The sequence below is a fragment of the Pelodiscus sinensis genome, chromosome 3 (assembly GCF_052426305.1).
Source record: "Pelodiscus sinensis isolate ZL-2025 chromosome 3, ASM5242630v1, whole genome shotgun sequence".
NCBI classification, from domain to species: domain Eukaryota; kingdom Metazoa; phylum Chordata; order Testudines; family Trionychidae; genus Pelodiscus; species Pelodiscus sinensis.
In genome coordinates, this window is record NC_143054.1 from 184121417 (window position 1) to 184135356 (window position 13940).

General features: G+C 39.0%; 1 protein-coding gene across 2 annotated transcripts in view; it reads left to right on the top strand.

Annotated features, from left to right (window-relative positions):
- PPP3R1 (protein phosphatase 3 regulatory subunit B, alpha) overlaps positions 1-13940 on the top strand; it is a 76935-nt gene that overhangs the window by 36634 nt on the left and 26361 nt on the right. For both annotated transcript variants that reach the window (XM_075925564.2, XM_075925565.2), the window contains exon 2: positions 11194-11233. In XM_075925564.2, coding sequence (XP_075781679.1) covers positions 11194-11233 — 40 coding nt within the window. The remainder of the gene's footprint in view (positions 1-11193; positions 11234-13940) is intronic.

A 13940-nucleotide genomic window follows, 5' to 3' on the forward strand; every position in this document is an offset into this window, starting at 1 on the left:
TGGATCACTTCATCATAAAACAACAAATTAAATAGTTAATGTTGGCATTGGGATTCAGAGTTGGCTCATTAGTGAGTAAGGCAGTTCTCCACCCTTTGTATTAGACTGGGCTGTCTGCAGACTCTGGCAGACATCACTCTGTTGGTTTATGTTAATTTTTGCATTTGGAAAGCTTTCTTCATAACCATAAGTGCTAACCTCTTTTACAAAATCAAATCTGAGATTTGAGAAAATATGGAAGTTATCCATCTATCATGTAAGATGGATCCAGACAATTGGTCATATATTTGATACCTTAATCCTAATATCTTTGTTTTGGCGATTTGATTAAAAAATGTGGAAGGACACCAAAATTGTGAGACTGGGTGAAAGGAAGGCTAGGGTAGGGATGTTGATAGAGAAGTAGTGTGAGAGAATGTCTAAATAAGTGAGCTTATTGCGTTTGAGGGGATGTAGGGAGAAGAGATATTGATGTTAAATTGCAGTTATCTGGCTCATCAGTTAGTCAATAAGGGGCCACCCGCGCTGCAGCTCTGCATTTTAAATATAGTAAGAGCTGCCGGGCTCTAGCTACATTTAAAATGCAGAGGCCTAGCGTCCCAGAGCAGTGCGAGCCAGGACTGCTCATTCCCGGCTTGCGCTGAGTCCAGCAATCCCGGGCCATGGCAGGTCCTGGCCGCTGCAAACAGAAGCTGCTCCTGTGTAAACTTTCCTACCTAAAAGCTTTCTTGTTTTATTTGACTGATAGGTGTCCAACCTTTTTGATTCATGTCTTATTCAGTATTCTAACTCTGGTTATGTAATACATGTTCTGAAGACAAAATTCACATTTCTCCCTTGTGTAGTAACTAGAAATTAACAACTATTCCCAGGTAATTTCAGAAAGGGTAGGATGGACAAGTTTGATCACCACTGTTTAATTCTGGGGAGAATTTGAATGTCACATATGGTTGAGGTACATAATATATTAGACTCAGTGTAAAATTGTCAAAACCATGATGATTTGGTATGTATTGCCCCAGAATCAGGTACCGAATTTCCATCATTAGTGTCTAAAGGGTAATAAATAACATGCAGAAGTTAAATAAACAACATTGCAAGGCAACACAACACAATGTGTGGTAGGAAGGATTACTTTGTTAATGCATTGAACTACAGGGTTCTGCTTCCCCAGCAGCTCTTGCATGTCGTTGGCTATTTATATTTAATCTCTCCATGTCTCAGTTACGTCATAGGAATGTTGTGCATTTCCATCCATACCAGTGTTAATAAATGTAAAGTGTCACAGATGTGCCAATTATTTTTACGTTAACATTAATTTACTATCAGCATTGGAATGTGTCCAGAAAAAACTGATTCTGCTCACATCTATGTCCAGAATATACAAAAACCTTTATCAATCTTCTGGTCTGGATATTGCAAACGGTGGATTTAGCACAGTGATTTTAACATAGATTTAAATATATGGAATGGATGTCTTCAGATACATACAGCCTTGTCTAAGCATTTGTATAAAACTGTCTTTTGGAGCCAATGTCTAGTATCTACCTTGTGAGAGCCTTGATTATGTCAGTATACCAATTGTAACAGCAGAAATTGAGCACAAACATAAACTGATTTTGAGCAGGTTTTGTTGAATACATTTGTGGTAAAAATAATATATATTTAATTAGATGAAGGGCAATATTGCCTAATATATGTTAATATCATAACTCTTTATCAGCTATAATAGAGTACAGTTATCAAATTGAAACAGAACCAAAAATTATTATGGAAAAAAACCCTGAATAGGTCATGCTGACTAGTTAGTAATATCAACACAAAAACAAAGGTGATAGATAAAGTTGGGAGTGGATGCAGAGGAAGGAAAATGCTCTATACCTGCCTGTTCCTTCCCAGATTATAGGAACTACACTCATGAGTCACAAATGGAAAACTATAGAATAAAACTTTTATATAAAAGTGATAAGGAATAGGAAATGCCTCTGCATAAATCAAATGGACTTGTCAGCCTTCCCTTAATTGTACTCAGAGAAAAATGGAGAAAGCATTTGGGACAGCTTCATTTTCCTGTGTTTGGAACACTCTTATGTTGCAGAGTGTATTTATAGCCCCCCTCTCCCTTTTTGTGTGTGAAAAGCATAGCTACTCTGCTAAAACTCATCATTGAATAAATTATACTGTACAGTTAAACCTTTCTTCCTCTGATTCAAACTGCTAGTAATCAGCTCATTGCAAAAATGTTTTTGAAGTTCCAGCTCCTGCAATCTAGTGATCAGGTGAACACCATCTTTTCTAAGAAGCTAAGTTTATTCTTTTTATGGTTCTAGTGGAAAATTTGAAATGCAGCTGTAAATGCATGGAAACTAGAGGACAAATAAAGTGAAACTATTATTTTTGAAAAAACTAATGACTTTGAATGCTTGGGGTTGGCAATATCAAAAATGTTGTATTGGAACTTCCCTGGTTACAACATCTCCAGTACAAATCTGGTGTCTCATGGTATAAATTATAGAAGTACTGGAAGATGTAACCGACATTGCCCGGGTCTTCCAGGGGCAGGACTGGCAGGGTGGGTGATGCAAGAGTCCGGGCAGGGCCTTGGGGATGTGGGGGACATGGGGCAGGAGGCCAGGGACATGGGAGGGTGCAGGAGTCAGGCCCCAGGCTGCACGCAGCATTTCAATCTTTGCAATGCAATCTTTGACTGCTGGGGCTCTTGTATATTTCAAAGGTGGAACACTGCTGTGCCTTTGCCCCCTCTCATGGAGCTGGGGGGAACTGACTTGTAAGTCGGCTCCCCCCCAGCACTCAGTTTCCTCCCCCTCCCCCTCTTGTTGCCTCTTTCTGATAGAGGCAGCGGGGGAAGTGGGGAGGGAGAAGGGAAGCGACTAGTCGACTAGTGAGGTGACTGTCCAATAAGCTTTTGCTTATTGGATAGTCGACTAGTCAGTTAGTCACTTACATCCCTTTTTAGGAGGACTTCTTGAATAAACAGACTTGCAGACAGACACACACTAAAATAAATACATAGATATTGATATCCAATATGTGTCCTATATAATTTATATTGGGAATAACGGATCTCAGATGGATATTTCTAGGAATTGTATTCTTCCATGGCTTATTGATGATCATATTCATATTGTGAATCCATACTTTTCTTAAGTCAGAATGTGGCTTCTCTGTATTGAACAGTTTGTAGATGTTGGAAACCATGTGATTAGATTTAACTGTGCTATTTCTGGATAGGGTGTCCTGAGAGGTTGCCTAAAAGATTTTCATTTTCTCCTTCCTCCAACCTTTTAAGTGCAGTTCTGTTTACCTCTGAGCCAAATTCGCTATGTGCCTTCTAGAATGACTTTTGATGTTCAGGCACACTTACTCCATTTTCTTTTTACTTTTGTGTGAATCATAATTTCTCCCTGTTTTTTAACTGCTCCATTAACCCAGATGTGAGTGTGTTGACAAATTACTATGGATGGGACTTGAGGGTATTTGATGATGATTAACAACCTAGTAATAATTAGTACCAAGTAATCTGTGATACCAATGGTAATGTAAATCAGTATGGCTTTTGTGGATGCTGTAGTAATTTTTGCAGACTTTCACTGATGTCTAGTTAGTTTGTGGTCTGGATAGGAATAAATTTTAGAATTATGAAATTTTTATTCAAGTTGTGGCCACGCACAAGAGATTCAAATATCACTCAGTTGATATAGCAGAGTTCCCACAGCAGGCAGCATGTGTTTTTGCTGGTGGTGCATATACAATTTATTCTGCACATGGATGGAAAAAATTGGAAGGAACACTGGTTATGACATTATCTCCACTCTTCATATTCACACACCTTGCTAAACACATGGTTCCTAACTATATAGATATTTGACTTTTGCTTGTGAACAAAGCTCGGGTATGAATGTTTTACTGGACACATACTAGGCAATATTATCTTCACAGCAGTAACTAAGTATCATGTTTTAAAAACCAGTGTGCTGCGTCTTGGTTTACCATAACAAGCTTCATTATGCCTTCTCAATGAGAGTTTTATTGGAAAATAGAAATAATATGCTAGTTCAGGACTACTCAACACGCGGCCCATGGCCTGTATGTTTGTGGCCCACAGTGCGGTTTGGGTTTACATAGGGCTCAACACGTGGCACACAGGTGGGTTCCTTTGAATGTGGCCTCCATTGGGACCACGCTTCATAATGGCGAGTCAATATAATGGTCTTCTGTTGATATGCGTTTTAGTAGTTAAATTCCTGGACTGTTATTGCTCATTAAAAGTGCTGTCATATGGGAGGAAATCAGGTTCATACTGCTTTTTGTTAATATCAGCAGAACTGACTTAAATGGGGCCTGCGTGTTATGTAGTCTTGCCTTAATCTTTGTATTCATGCCCATCAGTGTGAAAAAAGCTATTTGCATATACATGCAACCGCACTGAAGTTGTTGCCTTTGTCATGTGCTGTGACTCTAATTGTGGCCCCTGGAGCTTCCAAAGTTGAGTAGTCCTGTGCTAGTTAGTACTAGGCTATTTCCATGAAATAGAGAGATCATGAGCAAACAAAGAATGTCCCAAGTACATCTTGATTTGATAAATCAAAATCTGAAATGGTCTGACTTGAATCAGGATCAATCATTTCCAAGGAAAAATTAAGCCAGTTGAAATCTGGTATTGCTGTATGCAAGACAACCACCATTCTGGCAACTGCTTGGATCACCTTCTGCTTTTGTGAATAAATGGTAAGTTTCACTGCACTGGACTGGCATTTTGGGTCACTTTGTAGTTGAAAACTTTGTGATAACTAAAACATATGGAAGATGAGATCAGAGGAGAAGAAAGCAAACTTTTGCTTTACAGGTAGCATGTTTAAACTTTAATTTGATGCTATTGGAAAGGAGTTCAGGAAAGAGAATCGGGAGGGAAAGCAGATATTTTGTATTGGCTTTTACATGTTAGGACTGTACTTAAGGGAACTTGCCTGGAGAGACTCGTTGATGTTGGACTGCCAGTCTCCACTCTCTATGAAACACTTGTAATTGCCGTTAAGTTGGCGGTGTTGATGGGGAACTCCTCTCATGTGGACTAGTTTATTGAATTCACTTGGAACTACAACCCTGCTAATATTGTGAAACAAGCTCTCTAAATACTGGCATTAACCTGTTTCCTGTCTCACTGATTTGATGCACTGCCTTTCCAAAGTGTGGAGACACATGTAGGAAGTATTACATTTTTGTATGGTGAGATAATCACATGGTAACATTCAAACACCACAAACGAAAAAAAGTACAAACATTGATAGTAATATATTTAATTTATCTGTGTAGTTTCAGTGCAATATTATATAATCGCAGCCCACGCTACTGTTTTGAAGCACTCAGCAAATCCCATTTGCTGTTTGGTCATGTAAAGATGTGTTTATCTTGCCTTGTATGAGTCGTTAAGCTGCTGCGGAGACCATCCAGAATCTCAGAAACCTATTCATGCACCAAACTAATCTTAAAGTCTGCTTGCTACTGTTTTAGGTAATTTACTATTTGGCCCATCAGACTTAGGGAATAAACAGTTAACACATGTAATAGGGTGTCAGTTTGTATGCATAATCTCTCATACTTAACACCATTTTGGTGACATAGAAATTTAGGACAGGGCAGCCATGAAACTTGTCAAGATGGTTATCTGGTTTGCCTACATTCAGAGGCATCAAGGTCAGAATACCTTTCATGAAAGCATTTATAAAAGGAGAAGACTATTGAAAAATGCCTGTTAATGTTTTGTTTAAGCTTCTGAATAGTTTACATAGGAATTTGATGGTGCACACGGCACAGTGTGATGCAATAAAATATATTTAGGACACTTTTTATAACACACGTTCTCTTAAAAGATGTGTCCTATACAACATTTCTAAATAAGTTTTTGCAGATAATATGCACAATAGGAAGAATAAGTGGAATGACTGAATGCCCTCCCATGTGTTTAAAGGCCCAACTGCAAAGAGAGAACAGTGTCATTGTAATTGATTCTTCATGACATTGTGGCCATGGCTTATTAAAGCCCTGTGTCATCAAAACGTATTTTAGCATTTTGTCTACTTTATTCTTTCTATTCACTTTTTGTGTTGTTTGTACTCTCCAGCTTTGTACCTGCTGAGCAAGACAACACACTTATGCTATTATTCACAGTATTGAATTGTCCACACATGAAGGGTTCTGATGTGGATGGGACCACTTTAAGCTAATTATTCACATTTTTGATAAACTAGACAATGTTGTTTTATGGAGCCTGTAAGCATTGTCCTTCGTACTTAGTGTCACATTACGCTCTAGCTTTGGTAAGTTTTCCCAATTTATATAGCAGTGTATATAAAACAAATGAAGTGTGTTAATAGAGCTATTAGAGGAAGTTTTGTTCGGTACCTTCCTTCCCTATTTTACTTGCATCATTTGAATCATCCCCATTTTAAGCAGCCTTCTCCAAACATCCAGGTTAGATGGCACTGGATCCATCTCTGGTAAACGATATAGAAGAAGTTTTACGTGCTAGGACACTTGAGAAAATTGCAAAGAATTTCAAGCTTCTGTCTTGTAGCTTGATTACAGAACAATAGTCCAAACAACGTGTAATATTTGTTACTAGCCTTAGCATGAACAGTTAAATTTTTATTAAAATATAGAAAATTATACTTATAACAGTAGCAAGTTAATGATTATTAAGAACACTGAACAGCGTGAATTTCTTTTCTGGCATTAAAATATCAGGTATTAAAAGCAAACCTAGCAAATTTGCACAAGAAACATGGAATTCTAAAACTGTGAATTAACAAATGAAAAAAAATACTTTTAATATATTTAGATTTTATAGTTAAGAATATTTTACTAGTGCAGTATCTTTTATAAAAAAAAAATAGAAGTTTCAACGGGGCTGTGCTGCATGGAGCCCAGAATCAGCTGGAGTTGGTACTTCAAAGGGCAGCGCAAGTGAGCTGGGCTTGATCCAGCTGATCCCTGGCTCTGTGTTGCAAAGCCCTTTGAAGTATCGGAGCAGCACTTCCAAGGGTCTTTGCAACAGCGGAGCTGGGGATCAGTCCCCAGCTGATACCCGGCTCCGCATTGCAAAAGCCCTTTGCAATGCGGAACCAGACATCAGCTGGCGACTGATCTCCAGCTCCATTGTTGCAAAGCTTCTTTGAACTGCTGGAGCTGCACTTCAAAGGGGCATTGTAATAGGGAGCTGGGGATCAGCTGGGCACTGTAGCTAATTCCTTGGTCCGCTTGTGCTGCCCACTTCAAAGAGGCAGCGCAGCATTAACGCCTGCGATAAACGCATTATTTTTTTAAATGCGTTAATCCTGTCCTTCGTTAATCGCAGGCGTTAATGCAGGTCAATTGACAGCCTTAGTATTAAATCTTACTCTAGCATTTACTATTAACTTTTTGAGAAGACAAGTGCTTTTTTTATACAGTGTAGATTAGCAATGTTCCAGTAAAACTTTTCCCTCAAGAAGAAAGCATAATATCATGTGAAAAAAGCTGTACATTATTCATTAATTTTCTTCTTGTCAAAGGCACACAATAGTATGGTATTCCACTCCAACTGTGAATGTACTTTGTCGTCTGATGCCAGTCCCATCATACTTGAAAATTATTCACAATAGGGATTGTGAGTGAGAGTTTATATTCTCCATCTATGGACTAACACGTATCATCAGTTCCATCATTCACTTTGCACTATCTGTGACTCTACATTGCAGTCTTGCCTGACCTGCACCTGTGCATATTATTGCTGTGTTGTTGGATGGACAAAGCAGAACTTCTGGTTGGCAGACCACTTAATAAAAATATTAAACTATTTCCTTTTGCATTTCATTATTAAAACAAGCAGTTATATTTGTCTTCTTTTTTTGTTTGGGGGACAATTAAAGTTAAATATATTTTGTTCGAGTCCTAATAATAATCAGATTTAAGGTTTAGATTCTTGCAAGGTGATTAATGATCACTAAAATGGTAACTTATGGACCAAAATCAGCCCCCCCCTTCTTGCAAAATCATGCTGTAAGAAGTGTGCACCTCAGTATCTATTACACACAAGTTTGAAGTCTTTTTTTCTTGAAGAAGGTATAAGGGAATAGACTGACCAAATACCAAATGTAGCAGGCAGACCATTTTACTTTTTAAAAAATGCCACATTTTTCACCAGAAATTGTGTGGGTATTTGAATTGAATGGTATTTGCACATCAGATATTATCAATAATTAATTTTAAATTATTAATAAGAATAAAACAGTTAATTTGTACTGTTAAAAATCTGGACTGACAAGGCCTTTTCCCAAAGGGCATGAATTAATGTTCTTTGTTTAGGTAGTCTGGATAGGGGACTCCCACCTTTGTGTTTATTCAAGTCACCGTTTTACTGGCAAGAATATGAAGTTTGGTATGAATATCTTTTGCACTTGCTCCTGAAAATCAAGCTGAAGATTTAAGAGTTTTTTAAGAATGCAGTAGACTTTTGGATTCTCTGAGGGAATGAACACTCAACACAGCACTAACAGATAAGTGACTGATTTTTAACTACCATATATTTTATGATTACCCAATATTAGATCTAAACTTTATATTGTGATTTACGTGTTCTCTCCTCTTATTTCTAGATAAGTTCCAGTTTACAAAAGTTCCAGTCAGGCTTGGTAAGCATTCTTCTCTTTTCTTAATAGCAGTATTAGTTTCACAGAGCATAAATAACTGCTTAGTTGATGCTTAGTATTTTTTTTTCTCCAGTCCCTCCAAAGTTTACCACATTCTTTCATGCAAATAATTAGTAAATATCATTAATTGGAATTAGAATATACATCTATATTATATTTACTCAGTTTAGGAGTTCAAATAACTCAGCACATTATGTTTCTTTATAATATTTCTCATGTCTCAGAAATGTTTTGTTTCTGTTGCAAAACTGATCCCGATTTTAGACACCAGGAATGAATTTTGTCCTAATCTATAATGAGTTCAGAACAGTCTTTTAATGCAGGGTGTATTGTACCTATAAGTCCATTGTGTTTTTTAATGCAACTTTTTCCTTTAATTTACAGCATTGCGGTCTGGTGTTTTCTTATCACTTCATGCCTCATCCTTTGAGTGGCCTATCCGGATCCTTTGGTTCCTGTTTCTGCCTGTGTCAAGATTTTTTTTTTTCGGTTCTGTTTCCCCACATTTCCAAAGATCTCTTCTGCATCTTTTAGGCTTTTACTATTGTATTTTGTTTTTCACTTGTTTTCCTAGATTTTATTGTGGCTCCATCAAAGATTTCCCTTGGATCACTGACAGTTCTGATGTTCCTTTGTGATCTTTACTAGTGAAAAATTTTCCTTCGTGGAAGCTTCCTTGAAGTACAGGTCACACTTTTTAAATTACTTTCTCAGACCTAACTATCCCTATTAAAAGGTTATTCTAATTCTTTATCGTCACAGTATAAACTAAAAATAAACTAGGGATGTGAAAGGTTAACCAGTAAGCATCACCCTTAATAGGTGATGCTTGGTTGTATTTTACCAGTGGGGGGTTGGAGCAGATTCCTGCCTGTTGTGGGTAAGGGGTTGTTTCAGTCCCCTGGGGCCTGCCACAGACAAGGGTGTTCTAGGAATCTGGAGCAGGCCCTATCCACAGTGAGCCTTGTGGGTGGGTAGGCAGGGGCTGCTCCGGCTAGTTGGAGCAGGCCATGCCTGTGGTAGGGCGGCCACTCCAGCCTGGCTATGGTGGGTTGGTGTAGCACTCCAGCCCCATTGGGCTGGAGCAGCCCCCCTTAAATTGGTTAACCAGTTAAACTTCACATTTAACCAATTAAACTGGATTTATATACCCTAAAATAGACAACTAGTGAGAAAATGATGGCTATATATTTAACTGATCTATCAAAATTAGATTGACACAGTGCTTTCTAAGATAGACTGGGTAAAACAAATATATTGTTACAAACAACGGAGGGCACTTCAGATTTGTGAGATGTTTGATCCACCCCTTCTTCCTATTATTGACATGCAGCCACATTCCCAAGTCATGTATAGATTTTTTTTCATTAAGCAATTTTTTGTGGCCTGTGTTTGATCTTAAGTAGCCATTCTCTGCCAGAGTGCTGAATTGGTTGGCCCTTCCCAATCCACATTATTAAAAGAGCACTGTCATCCTACATTTTTATATAGACTAATTTTCATTTATTTCTTTTTCTGAGAACACTTTAAAAACTGTCCTAAAATTATTTTTTTTAAATCTCTTTTAGTTTTTGTATAGGATTTTTCTGTTCCCCAGTTTGTTTATTAAGGCTCTGTACAGTTATTCAGTTTCTTGCTAACTGACTAGTAAAAAACACAGCACTTGTGAATGCTCAAAGGCACGAAGCATATAAACTGGAAAAAAAAATTAACTTTTCATTTAGTAATCTTTGGTGTTCTTGTTACAATAGTTACACAATTTACAAATTTTTTAAGATGAACATTTCTAAAATTGTTATAACAGATTCATTTTTAAAGACAATTTTTTGTTGTATTCCAGTCCCTCACTTGTGCTTACATCAAATTATTATTACTTATGTATTTAAATCCAGTCTTTAATTTCCAAACTTATAGGGAAGGGTAACAGTTTGTGTGCTGTATTTCTTCTATGAATGGATTTTTGTGTGTGTGGAGAATGTGTGTGTGGCTTGTTCTGGTACTATCCCATTGTTCATCAATGTAAAGCAATGTAATGTGTTAAGTTATACGGTCATGTATTCCTTTTTGTGAATCTAAAATAAAATTATAAAGCACCTATTGTGTGAAGTTTGAATCATTTTATTTTAATGTAACCTGTTATAAGCACTTGCACAATTGGCACATAAAAAGTGACTTAATGTTTAGCCTATAGGGTTGGTTTTACTAGTTGCTACAACCTCTTAGCTGCTGATATTTTATTGGAAATAGTATTGCTATCCTAACTTTTAGAAGTTCTTCTCTGCTGCATTGGTAACTAATTACTTTAGTTTTTTACCTGTTGGCAGTGCAGAATTATGTATATAATAGTACACTTACAGTAATCGCTAATTTAAAAAAATCAACAAAACACTATACTGTTTATGGTCTCATATTTAAACTTCAATATTGTTAAAATTAGCTTCTTCTAAGCTTACTTTATCACTAATTAAACTTTTTTGTATTTCAGGGAAATGAGGCAAGCTATCCTTTGGAAATGTGCTCGCACTGTAAGTCCATTCTTTGTTACTTCTTTGTGTGTGAGAGAGATTCTTGCTGCTGGTGCCAGGTTCTCTGCTAGTCCCTTGGGCCCCTGGGGCGGTTGGATGCCAGTTGGTCCCTTACTCCTTCACTCAGGATGTTTGAGGGGGCATGTGACCCTTCATCTTCCCTCCCTCCCACATGTCTCGCCTGAGTGGAAGGACCCAGGCTCACCACAGTTGCTCACCCACCTCTTCCCAACTCTGATTTGGCCTGGGGCGTGGCTTCAGAACTGCAGCCTGGCCACAGTAAAAACCATGTGGGGAGTCATGGTGGATACACTCAACTGCCCTTGGTGTGGGATCCTTCTAAGAGGAGCCTCTAGCCCTTGTCCCTGGTTCCCTGACACCCCTATGGCTGGTGGAGGATCACTGGCCAGCCATGTGGTTCTTACCATGGTTGGGCTGTGGCTCTGAACCGCCCTCATACCTTCTCCAGCCAGAGTCGTGCAGGTAGCTGTGGTGTGTAGGGTGGAGTTGCAGACCATATATCTACCCTGGTTTGGGCAGGGACTCAGGCAGGGGCCTACTCTCAGCCCCATTGCCCTGCACTAGAGGGTCCATGCAGCTCTCACAACTGCCTGAGCTGCACGGTAGCTGGAAGGTGGGGTTTGTGGGGAAAGAGAAAGGTAAGTGGGTAGGATTTGCCCCAGTGAAAAGTGGATGGTTGGGGCCTGTCCACTTTCAAAAAGGGCCCCACTGGACCAGCCTGGTTCTATTGCCTCTGGGGCACTGAAGCTCTTCTAGTTGGAAATAGAAACTAATGGAATCTTGTATTCTTTTTGAAGCAATCTTCATTATATGCAAGGAATGTACGAAGTTCTTCTCCAAATGCAGAAGGAACCAAGACTAAAGGAGCAGTTTCTAGATAACAGCCCCAAGCCTCTTTAGCAACACCAAACCCTAAAGTGCTCTCTGTGGCTTTTATGATAGTGCTCACAGATATCCTGCTTGGTTTTCTTGCTTTTGGCCTCTGCCTCTGTCTTGGTCTGTTCTTTGTGTGTGTCTCTCTTCTCCTACTCCCCAGCCCTCCCGCACAAACCAATACTCGGCAAAAATTCCTGGACAAGCTTGTGTCTTTGTTGGGGGACTTCTAATTAACTCATCCTGGTAATTTGGCAGAGCAGTCTAGCCCTGTGGATAGGACCTGTTGGGCCCAGGGTGTCTTGGGTGATTACCTGGGGGGCCTGGCATAGCAAGTGGAGTGAGCCAACCCCAGTCCTAGTTCCAGTCCACGCTGTTTGCTTGAGCAATGCCGGGCTTGGAATAGCAGAGGGGTCCAGGCTGGGGCACTCTGCTTCCTGCTGCTGTGGTGCAGTGAAATGTAGCAGGCTGGGAGATGGTCAGCTGAGTAGGCTGCTGGGTTGCTCTGGCTCTCCACTGACTGCTGCTACCTCACTCCAGGCACCCCAGGTAATTGTCAAGTCACATAGCTCAGGGGAGGAAGTGTCAGGGAAGGGCTGCAATGGAGGTTGAAGGGGACAGAGCAGGGGTAGGAAGAGGTGTGGAGCAAGGGTGGAAGAGTGGGACTTGGGGAAGGGGTGGAGTGGGGGCAGGGCAGAGGTGGAACAGGGGTGGGAAGAGTCAGGTCCTGGGGCAAGAGAGCATTGCCCAATGTCTTGGTCCCTTTATGGATGGTCCTGCAGTTATGTTAATTGAAGGGTGCGTTCACATCGAATCTCAAATGTTTGTGAACCATGCAGTCGTCTGCATCTCAGTATAATGGTATGTATTGAAAAAAACAAAAATCCAGCTCATCTAGGTTAGAAGTCAAAGGATGGCGGGCATTAATTGGTCAAGAAGGATTAATTTAATTCTACCTTCCATTTTTCAGATTGACAAACAAGCGTAGGCTATAACCAGATTCTTAATATATGGCCTTTATTCAAAACTGAAATCTCCTGCTTGAGAAGAAGCAACTAAAACTTAATACTAGCTTATACTATGTGTAAAAAAAACCAAACAAACTTGAATCAGGTTAGATCAGGATATCAACATGAAAGCTTTATCATTGCAAAAAGCCATGAAGAAAACCTAGTTTTTGTACGATGTGTTTTATTTTGGTATCCAAGACTAACATCTCTTTTCTGTACTTCAAATTGTAAATGGCACATCTGAAACCATTACACGAATTAAACCAGCTGTGTGTAAGCATACACAACACAAGTGGCTAAATGCATTCTCAGTGCTATTTTTTTATATATATTTGACTTCAGATTGAAATAGAGACTCTTGGTTGTTCATTCTGAAACATTTGTATTTATGCATCAGATTCTGTAGAAGTGAGAGCTTTGATTAAAAAAATCTTTATTTTGAGATCTCTGCATTACATTCTAATGAGAAACTTATCTTAAATAGCTTATTTTTTAAAATACATTTTAGAGTATATTTTGTTCTCACCAAGGCTATCCTCTAGCAATTTTTTTGAAGATCCACGTTCAGGTTGACAGATTTAAAACAACAGAAAATAAGATGATTTGCAAAACTGCCACCTTTATACCATTTACTGTTGTTATCTTTAGAGTGCCTGAATTTTAGGTTTCTAAATCCACATTTAGGTAACTTATATGTCTGGATTTTCAAAGCCTGGAGTGCTCTCCATTGAGGAGGTGCAAGGTGCTCAGCATGCTTGAAATTCCGAGTCTCATTTAAGGCATGATTCAAAGCTCATTAAAGA